Source organism: Giraffa tippelskirchi, chromosome 3, assembly GCF_054371585.1.
Source record: "Giraffa tippelskirchi isolate mGirTip1 chromosome 3, T2T-mGirTip1v1.2.pri, whole genome shotgun sequence".
NCBI lineage: Eukaryota > Metazoa > Chordata > Mammalia > Artiodactyla > Giraffidae > Giraffa > Giraffa tippelskirchi.
In genome coordinates, this window is record NC_137277.1 from 44118326 (window position 1) to 44140130 (window position 21805).

Below are 21805 nucleotides of genomic sequence, written 5' to 3' on the forward strand. Positions count from 1 at the left end.
TCGGCTAGTAAAAGAATAAATTAGTATAGCCATCATTAAAAATTGTCTTGCAGTATCTACAAAAGCTAAACATACACCTTAGCAATTCTCCTCCTAGGTATGTATCCTAGTAAACAAGTATGTTTACCAAAAAACACATATAAAAATTAATAACATAATTTATAATATCCCAAAAAGCTGTAAACAGCTCAGACATTTATGAACAGTAGAAGAGATAAATTGGGTTATTCCATTCCATTGATTACAGCAATGCAAAAAGAATGAGCTACTGCTAAGTGCAAAGCATGAGTGAATCTCACAGACATGATATTAAGTGAAAGCAGCCAAACATAAAAGAGAACGTGCTGTATGATTCCCTTTATATAAAGTTCAGAAACAGGCAGAAGTATCTATGGTGATAGAAGTCAGAACAGTGGCTGCTTTTGTCAAGAGCTGATGACTGGAAAGGAATGTGCAAAAGGCTTCTTCTGAGTGTTGATACTGTCGGTCTCAGCATTGGTTATATGGGATATATACTATTGTGAAAACTCATCAAACTATATATTTAAGATTTATTACTTCATTATTTATCATGCTTTATTTTTCCAAAAATGTTTCAGCACTCATTGTTAGACACTCATTGCTTGTATTCAGTTGTTATAAAAATAACTGTGGTTTCAGATTGTGAATTTTAAATCATTGTTGTTTGGTCACTAAGGCATGTCTGATTGTTTGCAACCCCATGGCTTGCAGCATAGCAGGCTTCCCTGTCAAAATGAGGCTTAAAGTCATTGTTATTAATCAAAATAGGAACCATTACAATCTCGTTTGCCAGTGAGAAATACGTTTTTTTATTCCTGTAGCATAAAAATTTTTGCTTTGGGATTTGATGAACTCTTAGAAAGCATTTTCTGCCTCCTGCTGGTTGTGGAAGCATTTTCCCTGCAAAAAGTTGTTGAGTTGCTTCAAGAAGTGGTAGTTGGTTGGCAAGAGGTCAGGTGAATATGTTGGATGAGGCAAAACTTCTTAGCCTAATTTGTTCAACTTTTGAAGCGTTGGTTGTGCAGCGTGTGTTTAGGCATTGTAGTAGAGAATTGGGCCCATTCTGTTGACCAATACTGGCTACAGATGTTGTGGTTTTTGGTGCATCTCATCAACTTACTGAGCATTCTTCTCAGATGTAATGGTTTCACAAGGATTCAGAAAGCTGTGTGGATCAGATAGGGAGCAGCCCACCGCACAGTGACCATGACCTATTTTTGGTGCAAGTTTGGCTTTGGGAAGTGCTTGAGAGCTTCTTGGTCCAACCACTGAGCTCATCACTACCAGTTGTCGTATAAAATCCACTTTTCATCACATGTCACAATCCGATTGTGAAGTGGTTCATTGTTGTTGCATAGAATAAGGGAAGACGACACTTCAAAACGATTTTTTGGTTTGCAGTCAGCTCATGAGGCACCCACTTATAGAGCTTTTTCACTTTTCCAATTTGCTTTATATGCCAATCAGTCATAAAGTAGTTGAGTTCTTTGGCAATTCCTCATGTAGTTATAAGAGGATCAGTTTTGATGATTGCTCTCAGTTGGTCATTGTCAACTTCTGATGGCCCGCCACTGCACTCTTCATCTTCAAGGCTCTTGTCTCCTTTGCAAAACTCCACCCTGCACTGTACATTCATTAGCAGTTCCTGGGCCAAATGCATTGTTAATGTTGCAAGTTGTCTCTGCTTCTTTACAACCCATTTTGAATGTGAATAAAACAATAACTCAAATTTGCTTTTTGTCTAACATCATTTCTGTAGTCTAAAATAAATATCAACAGCAAGTAATGTCATTAGCAAAAAAACATGAAGCAAGAAATGCACATTAAAATGATGTGTAACATAACCACATTTATTTAGGAATGTATTCTAATGTCAAACAACAAAGTTCAACAATGTAAAAACCACAGTTACTTTTGCACCAAACTAATATTTGTGTGCATTGCTGTTGGTTCTATAAACAAGTATATTCTTTGCATTCTTTTTGGAAAGCTCTTTGACAGTATTTCACAGGAGCCATACAAATGTCCATTTTTTGGTCCAGATAATTCCATTCCTGTAATTTTTTAATCCTATGAATATAAATGAAAAGGAAAAAAGCTGTACACATATATGGTTACTGCTCTTAGTTATAATAGAACATAAGGGGAAATTTAAATATTCACTAGTAAGAGAATATGTTCATATTCAATAACAAGGGAATGATATTTCAACTTGGTGAACTATTAAGCATCCTTTAAACCATGCAGGTCACATAGCAATATGGAAAATTATGAAATGTCAAATGAGTATAGTGTGTATACAGTTTTGTTAAAATTATATGTGGAAAGTTTTAAAATAGAAAGGAACATGAAAAAGAAAATAACCACTGAGGGAGAGTAAAGGCTAATAGATTTTCTTTGAATATTAAAAAAAAATGTTTTGTTAAAACAAAATGTTAGAGAATTTGCCACTTCTAAAAATGTCAGTAAATAGTACTAAGTTTTTGCACATTAGTGACAAAAATTGAATGTTAATATGTGCTGTTTTTCCTTGATATGAGAGGTATAACCTATATAATTTTTGAAGATTCTCACAGTGCATTGCAGTTTTCAGTAAATATCTCAAAATAATTACAGTGAAAGTATTTGAAATAAGATAATATAGGTCTGATCTTTATACCATTTATAGCTTTTGGAGTTATAAAGTTGTCCAAGGTTAGAAATTTACATATTTTTTTCCTAATTTAAGGCAAGTTATCATTGCAGCTCTATTTGCAGTTTATTCATTTGATTTGATTTTAAGAGAAGAAATCAGTTCTCATTATGTGTTCCAAGCAGTGTTTCATTGGAGTTTTAATACAGAGCTTTAAAGAGGAGTAAAGAATCTCCAAATCTGCTGATCAAGGACTGAGAGGAATGTGCAGAGCTCTGTAACGTGTGTCTGAGGGAAGCATTGTGAACTTAACCTATTGAAGTTAAGATAGTGTTGGTTTGAAGGAAGAGTCTAGTTCTACTCTCTGTACTTTTGATGCCATTGATTTATTTAATAGTAGTGTTTTTGTGTATTCGTTGTATATTCCTGTTAATGTTCTGTGAGCCAAATCCATTTCAGTTCTATGGTCAATTGAAATATTTTAGGATGAATAATCTCTATGCAATGCAAAATCTGTTTTCCTCCCCCTTTCCCCTTTTTGAAAAATAATTTGACCTTTCTGTTCCAAGAATTTGTGACAAACAAGAAGACTTCTACTTTTAACTTGTGACCTAGAAGTAAAATGTTGTGTGTATTAGTTTTGGGGAAAGTGTTGGGGAAAGTGAAAATGAAGTCGCTCAGTCGTGTCCAACTCTTTGCGACCCCATGGACTGTAGTCTACCAGGCTCCTCTGTCCATGGGATTTTCAAGGCAAGAGTACTGGAGTGGATTGCCATCCTTATTTGGGGGTTAATTTTATTTTCCATAGATTTCTTTGATACTTATTGAAATCATATTATTTGTGTCTTAAAGCAGTTTTTACATATGTATATTGCTATTCTGAATTCATCAGTATTTAACTTATGTGTATATGCCATTTAAAGTAAGAATGAGAGGAATAAAGTGACTTCATTTTGTATATATAATCCCTAGAGATTTGGGTTCTTCAGAGCTTTTCTCTTATGCCTTATATTGCATGTTGAGGCTACAATTAAGTAGCTCAGTTTGTTAGTATTTGTAAAATAAATACTCCAGTGTTATGTTTACCAAATTTTTTTTTTTTGAGTAAGTCTTCTCTCTCTCTTTTTTTTAAAAATTCAGGCTCTGCTGGTTCTTCATCAGTTAGATAGCATTGATTTGTGGAATCCTGATGCTCCTGTAGAAACATTTTGGGAAATTAGGTATATGCACCCTTATTTTTTAATTCAACTTAAATTTTTAATTTTTTTGTCTTCAAATATTAATTTATATACTTGGTTTATTAACTTTATTCACTTATACTGCCAGATGTTTTATGATTTTGTATTTTATTTGACTTGAAATTATTAGGTTATTTCTTGTTTTAACTGTGATAATATTATCACAACAAATTAGAAAATAAATTTTTAAAAATTGTGCTAAAATGCTAAAAGAAAAAAGAAATAAAAATTGTGCTAAATTTCATTACCCACCATAAATGCTGTTGTTTGGTATGTCTTCTGCTACTTCAGATTTTTATATGGTTAAACTGTGTTTTAAATTGATTTTTATCATTTATAAGCTTAGAGTGTTAAAGTTTAAAATATTAATAGTTTATTTCAGTTTTTTAAACTGTAATCTTTCATGTTTTCAATAATACTGGTGTTTTTTGTGGATGAATTAATATAATGAATATCTGCTTAGAAGGCAAAACTATATGTATATATAATTTTATAACTTGTTTCTTTGGTTATATGAATTATTACCTTTCAGTGAGCACAGAGGTAACACACTGAGGAAAATGTAAGTGTGTAAGCCTCAGGTTTTGTTATTATCTTGTAGGAGTGGGTACACCAAGTCACTTGGCAGCTGAGTTAAATCCTAGATTCTGGAGCAGTGCTCTTTGATAGAAATGTAATGTGAACCACATATGTAATTTAAATTTTTCTAGTTGCCACATTAAAAAAATAAACAAGTAAAATTAATTTTAATAATGTATTTTTAAATCCAATATATATATTATATTTTTAATATGTTGATCAATATAAAAGTTATTAATAAGATATTTTATGTTCTTTTTTCTAAAGTCTTCAAAATTTGGGATGTTTCATACTTACAAGACATCTCAGTTTAGACAAGTCACATTTCAAGTGCACAGTAGCCACCTGTGGCTGACTTGTGGTTACTGTGTTGGACAGTGCAGCTCTAGAGTAGAAATAAGCAAACTTTTTCTTTAAAGGGCCAGGTAGTCAATATTTTAGTTTTTGTGGGCCAGATAGTCTCTTTTATAACTATTTCCTTCTGCTCTTGGGACATGAAGGTAACCATAGACAATGGATGAGTGGAATGTGACCATGTTCCACTGAAACTTTTTTGCAAAGGCAAATGATGGACTGGATTTGGCCTGCCGGCAGTTGATTGCCTACCCCTGCGATAGAGCACTAGGTTTACATACTGTCTGTGCTGTGCACCTGATCTATAATTTTTCTTGAGTCCTCTTTGAGGATGAGATGCATGGATGAAGTGGTTGGGGGAGTAGGAGACTTAGACGTACTTTTTTTTTTTTTAATGTAATCTGTATACTTCCTTTGATTATAGTGCTATTAACATTTTGATAACCATTTCTCTAAAATAAATCCTGGAGAGGAAGATAAGCTTCTCTAAACTTTGTCCATTATTGAAGAATGCCATTCTTTTGTACTGACTTTATCTGTGTTAGTTTATTGGCAATGCTGGTAACAGTGAACTTTGTTTCTGCAGCTCACAAATGCTTTTTTACATTTGCAAGAAATTAACTAGTCATCAAATGCTTAGTAGCACAGAAATTCTCAAATGGTTGCGGGAAATTTTGATCTGCAGGAATAAATTTCTTCTTAAAAATAAGGTAAGCAAAATGACATCTTTTGAAATGGAAGAATATTTGGAATGGTAATGAAAAGAGATTAAGGAAATGTTTATTAGCCAAATCAAGTCCTTATTCAGCTCCTCTCTCCTGCAAAGTCTTTAAGAGAAATGTACACGCAGAAGACAATGGCTGACAAATCAGCACTTTAAGTAAAAATTGTTTTGAGCCATTACCCTTAAAGCCACAATCCTGATAAAGTCTAGATGAGTTAAGCAGGATTCTGTGGGGGCAGACCTAGGAGGAGTGGGGCCTCTGTAACCAAAGAAGATTAAGAAACAACATTTGCTGTCTCTGCTCTCAAGTTCATACGTAAGACTTGAATCCGATGGCTAGGCTAGTCCAGAGAGTGGTATCTATCTATATATATAAAGAAGCTGAAAGAAAGAGATTGAGGGCCATCAATCTAGGTTTAATTATGTTTCTGTGAGAAAGTTTTTACCTGTTGAAGATATCAGAAGTCTTCTTCCCTAGGGTTGAGTGAAAAGTTTTGATTCTGAACTATTGAAGCCTGGTGACAAGATTTTGGGGGCTAGAGAAGAGCCTTAAGTTTCTTTTAACATAAAGTTTCTATGATCAGTCAATTAAAAAGTTCTGTTATGGCATAGTTTTAGGAGTACTTGATTCAATAAATTTTTATCCATTTCTGGAATGGATAAAATCTATGGGAAATCTTAAATGTATCTAATACATATGCTTTTCAGTGTGCCATGCAGCTTGTTAAATTTCCTTTGTTTAGAAATGAGCTAATGGTGAGTTGGATTTTTTTCATATCTGGCTTACCTTCATCTGTTAATATAGTAGAATTTGGCATTATGCCAAAGATAGGAACAAGATTGGACTTCAGCGTTTCATGCCCTTGCCTATGGTACGTAATTTTCCAGAGTGCAAGCATTAGCAGTCCAGTAGTGAATCTTGTCCTCTGGTCAGTGAAGTCACTCATACTTAGCATATATACCAGTGTTAATTCTGGTCCAGAGAAATTTAATCTCAAAAGAGTCAACTTCCAGTTATCCTGACCGTATTGTATGAGAGGAAATCTTTGTTGTTTTTAACTGACTAAGAAGTACATTATATTTTTCGTGTGGTGATTTATGTTGTTGATGTTTAACTTGTGTCCATGTTAGACCTAGAAATCTTAATTTACATTTCTAGAATCTGTTGATTCTGAGTATTTGAAGAGTGGAAACCTGAGAGGAGTTTCAGAGATATTGAGGAAACATTATTTCTTCTACTGGGTTTCTAGAGGATGTTTTTCAGTGTGAGAGAAGTAGGAATTGGAAGGAGGGGTTTTCCAAGATAATCTCAAACAGAAAGGCAACTCATATAAGTATTTATTTTTCTTGGCTATCAGTGCTTTGAAAATGTTTACTTATTTTTCCTTTCTAGCAGGCAGATAGAAGTTCCTGTCACTTTCTCTTCCTTTATGGAGTAGGATGTGATGTTCCTTCAAGTGGAAATACCAGTCAAATGTCCATGGATCATGACGAATTACTACGTACTTGTGCTCCTGGAACCTCTCTCAGGAAAGGGAAAGGAAATTCATCCATGGTAAGGAACTTCTTTTGTAGTTTTCTTGTATCATCATCTGTGTTCTGTACTTTTTTTCTGAATTAACTTGGGTACATTTCAGCTAGGTAGTACAGCATAATAAAGAACTGCTTACCTTTTAGTTTTGTTACTGCTTTTTGTGGACACTCAGGCAAGTTCCTAACTTATCTGTCTCTCAGTTCCACAACTTTGAAAGGGGATAATAATTTCTGCTGCAGAATTGTTGTGAGAATTAAGTGAGATTATGTGTAAATAGCACTGGATTGAGTATTTGACATTTATAAGCTGTAACTGATAGCTATAATTATTATAACTCTCTATCCCATAAGAAAGACCATTCATACCCCAGAAGTTTAAAAGTTCTATCAACTAAAAAAAGTACAGATTTACCAGGGAAAAAAAGTGTTTTGCTTAATGTTATGCATTAAGTGTTTTCATGACTTTTGTGTCCATAGTTTCCTTTAAAAATAAATCATAATACTACTGAAAATGTCAGATCATTATAGAAGAATTTCTTTTGCAGACCAAAGCTTTTTTTAATCCCTGTTTTACCATATAATCTTCAGTCAAAGGAAAACAACTGCTCAATAGTGTGGTATTTTCTATTGGTCTTAACTACAGAATTTTCATTTTCGTTTTATAAATGAGAATTTCTCTATTTTGTGTTTTGAGAATATGTTATCCAGAACCCAATATACCTTATACAGTAATGTTTAGTTCTTATTCATGTCCTCATTTCAGTCAGTTTGCAGTACAGTTATTTAATTTCTTCCCTCTGGGTGGATAGAATTTCTTGTTACGTCCTCTTCTTTTGTCATTTTTGAGTGACTGAGAAGTGGGGTATACTTTTCATTGAGTAGATTTATACTGTGCATATTTTCTTTGTGTTCATATTAGACTTAATCTATATTTATGGAATCTGAAAAAATTGAACAGATACTAGTATTATGTTGGTCCAAATAATTTGAGTTCTCATCCAGTCAAGATATTTTGAGGTGTCAAAATTCTGTCATGGTTAAAGGGAAAAAGCTCTTGTGGGTTATTGTATGCAGACATCTTTGGTACACAGCTTGTTGAATTATTGGATTTTGTGAATAAAATTATGTAAGTTGCAAATATTTGCCTCCCTCTCTTGATCCCAGGATAGTGCCACAGGGTGCAGTGGAACCCCACCAATATGCCGACAAGCCCAGACCAAACTAGAAGTGGCCCTGTATATGTTCCTGTGGAGCCCTGACACTGAAGCTGTTCTGGTTGCCATGTCCTGTTTTCGTCACCTGTGTGAGGAAGCAGATATCCGGTGTGGGGTGGATGAAGTGTCAGTACACAACTTCTTGCCCAACTATAACACATTCATGGAATTTGCCTCTGTTAGCAATATGATGTCAACAGGTAAATCATGCATAATTTTTTTTTTTTTTTTTTTTGCTCAGTCTACCTTGAGTCACATAGCTGATTACTCTAGGAACACAGGAATGTATTTAAGATCAATACTTCTTTAAGTTAACAGGGCTCATTCAAATACCTTTCCTGAAGTCCTTTTTTTCACAAGGTAAGGTGAAAGTAAATAGTATTTGGAATAAGTTATTTTCTCACTCAATTTTTAATATGCCATATGCATTTGTTTAAAATTGCTTTCAGTTATATATTATACAATTTACTCTGCCTGAACTGTATATAGTGAAGTTTTAAAAACATTAGCACATGTTATGAGCAAGTATAGGTAGAAATAGCAATTTTAGGCCAAGGACATTGTGGAGACCAAGTTAAATACCCCTTTCCTGTGAGGCTGGTAAAAGGAAGTGTGCAGCTTTACCATTTGAAGTATTCGTTCCCCTCCTCCTCCTCTGCCTTTTGGGTTGGGCTTGCCACATTTTCCACTGGCAAGCAGGGGTCTTAAGTGCAATAGGCTGATTTGCTGTTGTCTTTGCTTAGGAAGAGCAGCACTTCAGAAAAGAGTGATGGCGCTACTACGGCGAATTGAGCATCCCACTGCAGGAAACACTGAGGTATGTCCTTAGCAACAGAAATATCCTTTCCAGGTCCCTTCCTGCAATTTTAGAAGCCTTATGTTTTGTGCATGTGACCAGGAATAGCTTTTGAAGCAAATTTAAGATGTGTGCATATTACAAGTAGGAATATTATAATATACCCCAAGTTTGAGACCTGTCTATTACTGATTGATTTTTAGCTCTAGGTTCAATTTGCTTTCAAGTGGTAATTGCTTTCATTTTAGGCTTGGGAAGATACGCATGCAAAGTGGGAACAAGCTACAAAACTAATCCTCAACTACCCAAAAGCCAAAATGGAAGATGGCCAGGTGAGTTTGTGGAGTTGATTTTGTCTATTGATTGATCTGCTAAACATGTGTACTGCATACACTTTACTAATATTTTGTGAGTGACTCTTAGTGTAATAAGTATGTAGATGTCTTAAGACTGATGGTTTAGTTGTGGTTTATCTGAACCTGCACTAAAATGGTAGCCACTAGACACTAGTCAAATTAAAACTTCACTTATAATTAAATTTCTCTGTCATACAGTAGCCATGTGTGGAAATTGACTGATATCTTGGACAGTACAGATATTAAATGTTTCCATCATTGCAGAAATACTGGACAATTCTGAGCTAGAGATGATTTATGATAGAGACCATTCCTTTCCCCTCTTTTCTTTCTCTTTTTCCATAAGAGTATTTCATAGAATTTTCAGGAAAGGAGTGACAAAAGTAGAGAAAAATAATTAAAATTGAAACAATAGGTCTTAGATATTCTAATTAAGGGATCTGGTGGCCAGAAGATTGAGCCATAGGTTAAATGAAATTTTAAAATTTGAACGTTTCACTCATCATCTGTTATCATATGTTACCCTGGAAATTAACAATCGATATTTCTGTATGTTTGTTTTGTAATGGTCATATTGTTCGCATTATTACACGTTTTAGAAAAATTCATTAGTCTCCCATTGTCTTCTTGTCATGCTTAATTAGAATAAGAAAAGTTACATTTTTGTGAAGCAAAGATCTGCACCTAAGTATCATTATTTGAAGAGGGACATGTGGCTTTAGAATGAAAGCTTTCTTTTTTTGTGGCTGTTTTGTTGAGATATAATTCACATACTGTAAAATTCACCTGTTTAAAAATGTAGACTTCAGTGGATTTTAATGTATTCAAAGTTGTGTAGCCCTCACCACAATTTAATAAAAACCCATGCCCTTTAGCTGTCATATTCCCTAACCTCCCTCTATGCCTCTGCCCCTGGCCCTCAGCAGCCGTTAAGCTACTTTCTGAGTAGACTTGCCGGTTCTGGACATTTCATATAAATAACATAATGCAATGTGTGTTCAGTAGTGACTGGTTTCTTTCACTTGGCATAATGCTTACAAGGTTGATTCACGTAAATCAAAGCTTTTAAAAAGAAATCTGATATTCCGTGTTGACTGTATTAGTCTATGATAAAAATATGTTAGTAGTGCCTTAAAAATGTATATGATAATCTTAAGTTGGGGTTTTTTTAGTTAAATTTGCTTTGCATCTTTCGCTTAGTTTTTTTAAATTGTAGGATAACATACATTAAAAAAAAATCTGTAAATTGAAGTGACAGTACAAAATATTAGGAGATGAACATACTTGTGCAGTCAGCACCCACATCAAGAAAGAAATCATTACCAGCATCCCAGAAGCTTTCATGTGCTCCTTCCAGTCACTAATGACCAAGAGTAACTAACCATTATCCTGATTGAATACAGTCATTTTCCTGTTGTTAAACATATGTGAACAGAACAGTAGAACTATAATATCTGGCTTCTTTCACTCAACATTATGTTTGTGAGATTCAGCCACACTATTCTGTGCAGTTCTAGTTCATTTTTTGTTATTGCAATATATTATTCATTCAACAGTCCTGAATTTAATTTTTCCTTTCTGTACCTTTTTGGCATCACACAGTTATATAAAGACTAGTTTGGGTTTTTTTTTAATTTGTTTATTTATTTTAATTGAAAGATATTACAATATTGTTATTTTGAATAGTGCTATGAACATTCTTGAATGTGTCTTTTGCTGATCTTATAGATGTATTTCTGTAAGGCACACACTTACAGTAGAATTCTGAGTCACAGGATATGTGATGCACCTATGGGAAATGTAAACGGATATAATCACATTAAAAAACTGTTTGATAGTTTTATAAAAACTTTTAGAAGACAACTAACATTTTAAAATGAACTGCTACAACTAAAGATCCCGTTTCCCGCAACTAAAGATCTTGCAGTGAAGATCAAAAATACCTCGTGTCACAACACAACTAAGACCCAGTGCAGCCAGATAAATAAATAAAATGAACTGTCATAATATCTGTGTAAATGATCAAATATCACCTAACCATTGAAAGCTTTCCTCTTAAAGAATGTATAACAAATGAGGCAATGGATCCACTAACAGAGGTCTATTAATGGTTTCTTATGCTTGCATGAGGGCTTCCCAAATGGCAGTGGTATAGAGTCCACATGCCAATGCAGGAGACATAAAAGATGCCAGTTCAGTCCCTGAGCCCAGAAGATCCCCTGGAGAAGGAAATGGTAACCTGCTTCAGTATTCTTGCCTGGAAAATTCCACGGACAGAGGAGCCTGGTGGGCTACAGTCCATGGGGTCACAAAGAGTTAGATGTGACTGAGCACATACATACCTGCATGAACAAGCAGTTTTTTCATTGGAATTCTTCAAATTATAACCCTTTAAAGACTAGAAGTAGGAAATAAAATATTGTACATACTTTTTCTAATTCAATTACTAAAAAATACTTTGAAGCACTTAAATGTTCAATAAAATTAGACATTTATATCAAGCCTGGGGAGAGCTAAGCTGAAAATATATAATATAATATGGTGTAATATATTCAGTTAATAAGTGAATTCTCTGTGTCAGAGAATGGAACCATATTATCAAAGCATTGTTAGACAAAGGAAACATGAAAATGAATCAGTGGAACAATTAAAGACCAAGAAACTTGAGCCCCAATAAGAAGTATGTAAATATACAGAAGAATTCAACCTAGAGAAAAAAACACTAACCTGATTCTTTATGCAGTATAAAAGTCAAGGTACAAAAGATTCCTCAGATGAAAAAACAGTACTGTTATCAAAATGTTGTATTAGCTTCATTTTAATGTCACTTATTAATATTTTGTTTCATATATATATATATATATATACACACACACACACACTGTGATGCAATTTAAGAACGTTTAACTGTAATTTGAAAACAGAGTAGTCACTACTGTGTTCCCGGAGTCAAGAAGGGAATAAATATTACTGTTACTCCTTTGTTTCTGTTGGAGATGATCTGATCAAAAAAAGTGCCAAAAAGTACTGTTTAAAAACAAGATGGCAATAAAATATGAACCCTGTAAGGGAAAACTTTAAATGTAATATGAAAATCACAATTAAAATAAAATAGGTTGATAATGGCACATTAAATGCTATGAATTAGCTGCTAGTTGAAAAGAGTACATAAACTGTACTTTGACTATTGCATGAAAGTTTTTTAAATTGCTATTTATCTGTTGTTTCCTAAATTTTTGAGCAACCTTCAATGAATCTCATTTAGATCTGTCTATTGGTAAACCAACATACCTAGGAAGTTTCTTTGCTTTATTTATTAATCCTTCAGAAAGATTAGCTGCATCATCATCTTGGATTGTATTCCATAACAAAATGTTTCCTTTCTTGCAGACAATATCCAAATTAACTAATAGTTAATTAAAAGGGTAACTGTTGAATTGATGTTTATGAATTATAGTTCCTTGACTAAGATGTTTATGGTAAATGGATACTACAGTGGCAAGATGTTGTTAGGGGTGAGATGTTAGCTCTGCCTATGAATTAATTTGAGGTAGCTCCTCTTCACATCCAGATTCTTCACTATCAAAATCAGTCATTTTTTTTTTGGATTTTGCACTAATCTGGGATCTACCATAGCTGACATCATCTGCACTTAGCTTATCATCAGCCAGGTGCCCGTCATTGTAGTGAAGCTGAATTTAGTGATGCTGGATTGCCAACAAGCAAATAATTCATTTCCAGTAGTCTCCCAAGAAAGTCCCCAGTGTGTGTAAAGATTCCTGGGATGCTTGTGCTGTTGGGCAGCATTCATTTCCTCTGAAATATGTTCTGGATCTTCAGAGTGTGAATAAGCATGCAGCATTTGTATTTGATTATCTACTGATGGCATTGACTCTGTTAAAAAGCAGGTCTTTTCCTGTTTCATTGCTTGCTAATAGGCCTTGGGAATTCCCTTAAGCAAAGGCCTGCTTGACTTTCTGTTTCAAAGATCTGTATCACAACTACTTTTAAGAGGATTTTGCCCATGATCTTCTTTAAGGGCTTCAGCTCTGCAGTGTCTTCTGATTGACCTCTTGACAGAGCTGCCAGCTGACTGTCTTGCGTTTCTAGAAATCACCTCATTGGTAGATCCATTACTATGCTCACTGTTGCTTCCAGGACCACTGCTTCCATCTTCATGACTATTGGCAGTTTTGTCAGAACTTCTTTGTTTGGATTTCTTTGTGTGTGAAAGCCGCTGTTGTATATATTTCATTCTTTGTGTAAGTTGCTTATCCATTTCAGTATCACTGCCTCCATTTTGATGAGTTTCAGTGTTATTTGAAGACCAGATGCAGGTGTCCAAGATGATAGAGCTGGTCTTCTGAGCTTTTCTTCCTCTTTCTTATTTTCAGTGGGAAGATAAGCATTTTATAAAGATGCAAAAGAGCTGCTTAGTTAGCTGAGCCTTAGCTGCTAATATGCTATTCCATAATGCTTTAATTAACATCAGTGCCAAGTACAGTGTCTCTTCAGTACAAACACTTGGCTGAAGACCTGAAACCAGATTAAGAAGATGTCTAAGTGGACCTGGATCCAAATGCTTGATGAGTAAAGGAAATAAGTCATGTATATACCAACCACAGTGTTTCAGCTGTGCTGCAAGCCATATGTAGCCAATATGCTAAGGATTCAGTCATCCTGCTGCTAAAAAGTCAAAGTCACTTGACAGGGTTTGATAATCTCACTATGTAAATTCGGTCCATATATATGCTCTACCCTACTGTTGCGTATAAGCCAGTCTGCAAGTTCTTCAGTGGACTTTCTGTGTCTGATACCAATGACTCATTATTGCATATATTGTTGATGGTGTGAAGTTGATTCATTATCTTGAGCCCAACCAACCTCTTCGTCAAACTAGATCACATAAAGTACTTAAATGCAAGATCTAGGCTTACTTTATTTTATCAAAGCATAATGTTGTATCCAATGGTTCTTAAACTGTGCTACACGTTAAATCATCCATCCTGTGAACCCCACTCTGTCTTAATTCCTGACCAGGGAGCTTGCATAAATATCTAATAATGCAGGGCCTAAAACGGACATTGTGCTGCTTGACAGCAGAGATATGTAGCCATATCCTAATACTAGATACAACTGTAGTAAATCCATGTGCTATAAGAAATGGCAGAGTTTTAAGAGTTCCACATTCAAAGCAATCATACATGAGAGGTCATTTTCCCCACAGAATAAACACAATGAAGCAAATGCAGTGGTACTTCTACATCATTCATATCACAGATTGTCCCTAATATGTTGCTTTCTTAGGTTGATATATCCCCTATAGTAAGATGACTATTATGCTTGTAGGCAGTATATAAGGGAAATTGAATTTGAAAACTTTATGCCACACATAGAGTTTTTCTTTCTCACCTCTACTCCATCAACTAAAAGGATCAGAATTCCTAGAAGATTCCTCCTCTGTCAGATTACAAATTCTTAATTATTTTTTTCTATTGATTTTATCATTCTATACTTTCATTACATTCTTTTCTATATTCAATGGTTTTTCCACTTGGTTACTCTCATCTTGTCATGTGGGAATCTATGTTAATAGTAGTACAACGTTCACACAGCTGGATCCAGAGTTTTTGAACTTGGGCAGTCACTAAGTTATGAAATGCACACCCTACTGGGTTAAAAACCTTCAAATGCTTGTATTCCTTGAAGCAGCACAGATATTGCCTCTGTGTCTGGAAATTGATATAAGCAAATATTTCAAAAGTATGTTCCTTTCTGAACTGCAGTCCATCACCACCTTCTGTATCTGATACTGGATCCATGTATTACTACCTTCAGTTCTGTAAGTTAAGACTCATCTGTCCTCAAGCAGTGAGATACCTTGATGTGACTAGAAATTGCAGAGCAAAGACTTGGATTTTTTTAAATGTAAAAACATGTTCTCTTGTCATAGAAGAAATGTTGGATAAAAAGTAATTTGTCACATATCTCAACCAATTTAGGTTGATTTCATGCTTTCCATAAACATTTTGTGTTTAGGCTGCTGAAAGCCTTCACAAGACCATTGTTAAGAGGCGAATGTCTCATGTGAGTGGAGGAGGATCCATAGATTTGTCTGACACGGACTCGCTACAAGAATGGATCAACATGACTGGCTTCCTTTGTGCCCTTGGGGGAGTGTGCCTGCAGCAGAGAAGCAATTCTGGCTTAGCAACCTATAGCCCACCCATGGGCCCTGTCAGTGAACGCAAGGGTTCCATGATTTCAGTGATGTCCTCAGAAGGAAATGCAGATACACCTGTCAGCAAATTTATGGATCGGCTGCTGTCCTTAATGGTCTGTAACCATGAGAAAGTGGGACTTCAAATACGGACCAATGTTAAGGATCTGGTGGGTCTAGAATTGAGTCCTGCTCTTTATCCAATGCTTTTTAACAAACTGAAGAATACCATCAGCAAGTTTTTTGACTCCCAAGGACAGGTAAAGTGTTCTCTCTTTTATTTTTTATGCTTTCCTGTAAACAGTTACTCATTTGAAATAATGAAGCCTTTTTCTTTTAGGTTATTTAATTTTGATACTGGTATGGACTTTCACTTATAATTTTAAAAAAATAGATAATAAACATTGCAAAAAGGAGAATCATCTAATTCAGGAATCAGTTTGCTTTGTAGGGACTCTGGTGTGTGGGTGTGCCTGGGGTTAACAATGTCTTGGGCATGGATATGAGCATCTGTGTGTATCTACGTGCCTTTTTAAATATGTGCCCATGGGTGTATTTCTGCATGTGTATGACATTTATCTATGGTCTGTCTGCTGTGCATGGATTCCCAAATCAATTCCCAATGTTTTGTTCTTTGTATAGGTTTTATTGACTGACACCAATACTCAGTTTGTGGAGCAGACCATAGCTATAATGAAGAACTTACTAGATAATCATACTGAAGGCAGCTCTGAACATCTGGGGCAAGCCAGCATTGAAACAATGATGTTAAATCTGGTCAGGTAGGCATTGTATTGAAGTGTAGCAGACACACATTGGCATTGGTAGTTAGCAATAAAAGAATTTGCCATCCTTTTCTTTTTTGCACCCAAATCAGGGTGTGATAATAAGGTAATTAGAAGTTATATATCTTCTCATATGAACAAAATGAAAATCTTATAACTTTTATGGTTACATTTAATCATTTTACTTAGTGGTGAAAGCATTTAGAAAACCTTTTCCTTCATTTATATCTGATCACTTTTTTTTTTAATGCTTCTGTATCTAAATAGATATGTTCGTGTACTTGGAAATATGGTCCATGCAATTCAAATAAAAACGAAACTGTGTCAGTTAGTCGAGGTAATGATGGCAAGGAGAGATGACCTCTCATTTTGTCAAGAGATGAAATTCAGGTGAGTTCTCAAAGAGCAAAATAAATTTTACTTTTTAGTGAAGTACAGAAAAATAGTGGTACCTGGTTATCATGGGAAGCGAGAGAGGTGGAAAAGAAGTATTTTATGTGTTTTTTCCCTTCAGATCATTTTAAATTTCCCAAGGCTTTGTGCCCATGACAGTGTTCCCTTTTTCTAAAATTACACTACCCTTGAACTAAGAATTTGATTCTGTGTCCAACTGACAGCATTTTTGTTGTTCAGTCTCTAAGTCTTGTCTGACTCTGCAACCCCATGGACTGCAGCATGCCAGGCTCCTCTGTCCTTAACTATCTCCTGGAGTTTGCTCACATCCTTGTCCATTGAGTTGGTGATGCTATCTAATCATCTCATCTTCTGCTGCTCCCTTCTTCTTTCAAAGTCTTTAGCTAAGGGCTGAGGTGGTAGATCAGTATACCAGTTGGTGTTTGTGTCCTTGTTGTTAGATTTGTAGGAGCAGTATCTCTTTTATGAAATTGTCTTATTGCCTAGTGATTTGGCAAATTACTTGAATTATTACACTCTTAGTCATACAAGAATTTTTGTGTGTGACTTTGAAAAAGCAGTTTCCTTTTTTTCTTTTTCTCTCCCATTCTTTAGGAATAAGATGGTAGAATACTTGACAGATTGGGTTATGGGAACATCAAACCAAGCAGCAGATGACGATGTAAAATGTCTTACAAGGTAAAAAAAAAAGAGAGAGAGAGGAAAGAAAAAGACTTTTACATATTAGCAGGTTTACTCTTAGTACTACTTATTATAGTTTGTGTACATATTAATTTATATTGAAATTGTTATTTGGGATATCAAGCTCTTACATTTGGATTATTTAAAGATATTACTCTTTATTGTTTCTTTTTAACTGAAAGATTTTCAGTAAAAAGTGAGAGAGTGTTGTTGGGAAAGTTTATGTTGTATATTTAGGAAGGATAGTCTATAATTGGAAAATAAGATATATAAGGCCTTAGATTGTTATTATTTTTTGACTGGATAAAGATATTATTTGAAGAACTTAATTGTTTTGCATCTTTCTGAAATGTAATTGCTTAAGTTTGCTCTAATGATAAATACTTAACTGCCATATATCAGAAATATTTAAACATTATGAATTACATAATAACTATTCACATATATTACTTTGGCCAGGCTTGGTTCCACAGTACATGCTTTTAATTTAAGGTAGTCATTTTGCCAAGATTACTTTGTAGAAAGTTATTATTTCCCTCTGCCTAACTTGAAGTGTCTTTGTATTCTGGGCTCTGCATATTAGCTAATCGATTATTTGGGTTCTCATAGTAATTTGTTTTGGAGAAGGAAATGGCAACTCACTCCAGTGTTCTTGCTTGGAGAATCTCAGGGACAGGGGCGCCTGGTGGACTGCCGTCTATGGGGTCGCACAGAGTCGGACACGACTGAAGCAACTTAGCAGCAGCAGCAGTAATTTGTTTAGGGCTTGCCTTAAAGCTTAGTTGGTAAAGAATCTGCCTGCAGTGCAGGAGACCTGGGTTCAATTCCTGGATCGGGAAGATCCCCTGGAAAAGGAAATGGCAACTCACTCCAGTGTTCTTGCTTGGAGAATCCCATGGACAGAGGAACCTGGCAGACTACAGTCCATGGGGTCACGAGAGTCGGACACGACTTAGCGACTAAAAAGAGAGAGAGAGAGAGAGTAATTTGTTTAATGAAATAGGTAATTATTAAAGATCATGTCTGTTAGGAAGACATTATTTGAAGAGAAGGTGAATGTAAGAACTTGAGAGATTTGTGGTCTTAAAATTATTTCTTTCTTCAGAGATTTGGACCAGGCAAGCATGGAAGCAGTAGTTTCACTCCTGGCTGGTCTGCCGCTGCAGCCTGAGGAAGGAGATGGTGTGGAGTTGATGGAAGCCAAATCACAGTTGTTTCTTAAGTAAATTTCAGTTGCCAGAAATAAAAAGCAAAAAACAAAGCCCCACACGCAACAAAACGAAGTGTAATCGAAATAGCAAATGCTTATATTTAGAAAATGGACCTCATTGCCTCATTATTATGACCATCAGCTGCTGTCTCACAAAATACAGCACTTTCTTGAAGCAATAGTCCCTATTTTAGGACCAGTATAGGAAAACAGCTGTGTTTTGTGGTTTTTCTAGAAAATATAATTTGATCAGTGAATTTTTATAGACAATAAAACCCAGATCACCTCATTAAGTCATTGTTTTAATTATTTGGACCACTAATTTTTATATTCTGAAAATTAAAAGTGACGCATTTAACCAGGAAACATTGCATCTATTTGGTACTTATGTTATGAAATATATACTGGGCTTTATCAGGATAAAATCATATTCAACATAGAACACTACCTAATGTGCCATGCTGGCTGATTACCCCTAAGACTAGAGAGAAGCAGATACCAGAGCCACTCGTGATGCACATGTGATGGTTTCAGAATGTCTGATTAGCTTTCTAGTTGATGTGTGTGGCCTTCACGGGGTAAGGGTCAGTCTTTTTATTTCTCAGGTATTTTACATTGTTTATGAACCTTTTGAACGACTGTAGTGAAGTCGAAGATGAAAATGCACAAACAGGTGGCAGGAAACGTGGCATGTCTCGGAGGCTGGCATCACTGAGGCACTGCACAGTCCTGGCAATGTCAAACTTACTCAATGCTAATGTGGACAGCGGCCTCATGCACTCCATAGGTGAGATAAAATGAAAGGTTCATAGAGAAATTTAAAACCTAGAGAATTGGAATATAAGAAAAGTGAAATTACTTCAAAAAGACCATGTTAGTAAATTTGCATCTGTCTGTCCACATCAGGTTTAGGTTATCACAAAGATCTCCAGACAAGAGCTACGTTTATGGAAGTTCTGACAAAAATCCTTCAACAAGGCACAGAGTTTGACACACTTGCAGAAACGGTATTGGCAGATCGTTTTGAGAGACTGGTGGAGTTGGTCACGATGATGGGTGATCAAGGAGAGCTCCCTATAGCTATGGCTCTGGCCAATGTGGTTCCCTGTTCTCAGTGGGTAAGTTTATTGAGTTAAGAGGAGAAGAGAAGTGCCTGGCATAAAATAGATGCTTCAGAATTCATTCGGTAAATTATTTGTAAATTGAAGTATGTATGCTCAGTCATGTCCAAGTCCTTGTGACTGTGGGCAGTAGCCTGCTAGGCTCCTCTGTCCGTGGGATTCTCCCAGCAGGAATACTGGAGTGGGTTGCCATGCCCTCCTTCAGAGGATCTTCCCAACCCAGGGATAAATTGAAGTATAGTTGATTTATAATGTTTCGGGTATACAGCAAAGTGATTGAGTCGTGTGTGTGTGTGTGTGTGTGCGTGCGTGCGTGCGTGTGCGTGCGTGCGTGCGTGTGTGTGTGTGATTCATATATCTTTCTCAGATTCCTTTCTATTATAGGTTATTATAAGATACTAAATATAGTTCCTGGTGCTATACAGTAGGTCTTTGTTGTTTATCTATTTTATATATAGTAATGTGTATCAGTGAATTGAATTAATTGCTAAAACTTTTAGAGCTAGAAAAGCTTCAGATATTATTTGAGTGATTTTCAGCTGTGGAAAGTGGTTGGCTCTTCTAGCCCTCACAAGATTTCTTAATTATGAGGATCTTAACTTCTCATATTTAAAGTAAAACTGAAACTCCTTATCTGACCCACTGAAAAATTCTGTCTGAACACTCATCAAAATAAAATTAAAATCACTGATCTGATCTGGTGTCTTCATTTGGTAAATGAGATAATTAGAGTTAAGTCTCATATTCAGTTGTTAGTAATGCTAGAACTAGAATTCAAGGCTTGTGCCTGCTTACTCCCTCTAGTTCAGAACTCTTTTTTTCTTTTTTGAATGTGTTACACAATTTTGAAAAACTTTAACCACTCTTATTTGCATTTGAAATTATGACTTTGCTTGTTTTAAATACAAAAGACATAATATGGCTATTTGGCATCTCTTAATAAAGATTTTTCTAAAACCATATCTTTTTTGGTAACAGACATGCTGAACATTGAGTTTGGGCTTCGCTGCTGGCTCAGACGGTAAAGAATGTGCCTGCAATGCAAGACACCCAGCTTTGATCCCTTGGTTGGCAGGATCCCCTGGAGAAGGGAATGGCTCCAGTATTGCCTGGAGAATTCTGTGGACAGAGAAGCCTAGCGGGCCACAGTCCATGGGGTTGCAAAGAGTTGGACATGACTGAGCAACTAACACTTTCACTTCATGCTAAACATTTGAGAAGGGTTGTCCCTTTTCACGTTAAAAAGCTGGTTAGTTTATACTGTACCAAAAGTGATTTCAGCTTAGTAAATTATATCTAGTAAGGTAATCTGTTGTTGCCTGTAAATGTGTTTCTGCTTAAAAGCTATAGGATCTTACTCTTCATACTTATAGTGGAACTCAGACTCTTTACTTTGATCTACAAGACTCTATCCAGCCTGGGCCCTGCCTCTTCTCTCACATCATCTTGGGCCGTTTTCCTTTTGGCTCACCAAATTTGAACCACACTGGCCATCAAACAGGTTAAGCTTATTTCTTCCCTTGAGCACCCTTGCTGCTGGTGCTGCGGCCTACAGTGCTTATTCCCTGCCCTTTTGTTATTCAAGTTTCAGGTCAGATTTCCTTTCTACTGAGGATTTTTCTGGTCATCCAATCAAAACCACACCCGCAGTCATTTTATTCAATTCTTTGTTATATTTCCTTTACAGCATTTATTTACTGTGTGAAACTATATTGTTTATTTGATTGCTTGTTCTCATTCCACCACAACGTGAAGTACATGAGAGCAGAGCCCGTGTCTGTGTTGTTTACTGCAGTAGTTCTAGGCCTTGGAGTAGAGCCTGAAGTATAACTGTGACTTAGTAAGTGATTGTTTAATGAATAAAGATGGAATCTTACTTGTAGGGAGTTAGAAAAAGGAAGGTATTGAAATCCTCTTGAAGGCTAAC

The 21805-nt window shown here is 35.6% G+C and overlaps 1 protein-coding gene across 3 annotated transcripts in view; it reads left to right on the forward strand.

The window, feature by feature from the left end:
• Positions 1 to 21805, forward strand: part of NF1 (neurofibromin 1) — a 238244-nt gene that overhangs the window by 96035 nt on the left and 120404 nt on the right. For all 3 annotated transcript variants that reach the window (XM_081579690.1, XM_081579691.1, XM_081579692.1), the window contains exons 15-27: positions 3794 to 3873; positions 5411 to 5534; positions 6942 to 7103; positions 8246 to 8495; positions 9039 to 9112; positions 9340 to 9423; positions 15487 to 15927; positions 16310 to 16449; positions 16720 to 16842; positions 17461 to 17544; positions 18653 to 18769; positions 19363 to 19544; positions 19664 to 19875. In XM_081579690.1, the coding sequence (XP_081435816.1) occupies positions 3794 to 3873; positions 5411 to 5534; positions 6942 to 7103; positions 8246 to 8495; positions 9039 to 9112; positions 9340 to 9423; positions 15487 to 15927; positions 16310 to 16449; positions 16720 to 16842; positions 17461 to 17544; positions 18653 to 18769; positions 19363 to 19544; positions 19664 to 19875 (2073 nt within the window). The remainder of the gene's footprint in view (positions 1 to 3793; positions 3874 to 5410; positions 5535 to 6941; positions 7104 to 8245; positions 8496 to 9038; positions 9113 to 9339; positions 9424 to 15486; positions 15928 to 16309; positions 16450 to 16719; positions 16843 to 17460; positions 17545 to 18652; positions 18770 to 19362; positions 19545 to 19663; positions 19876 to 21805) is intronic.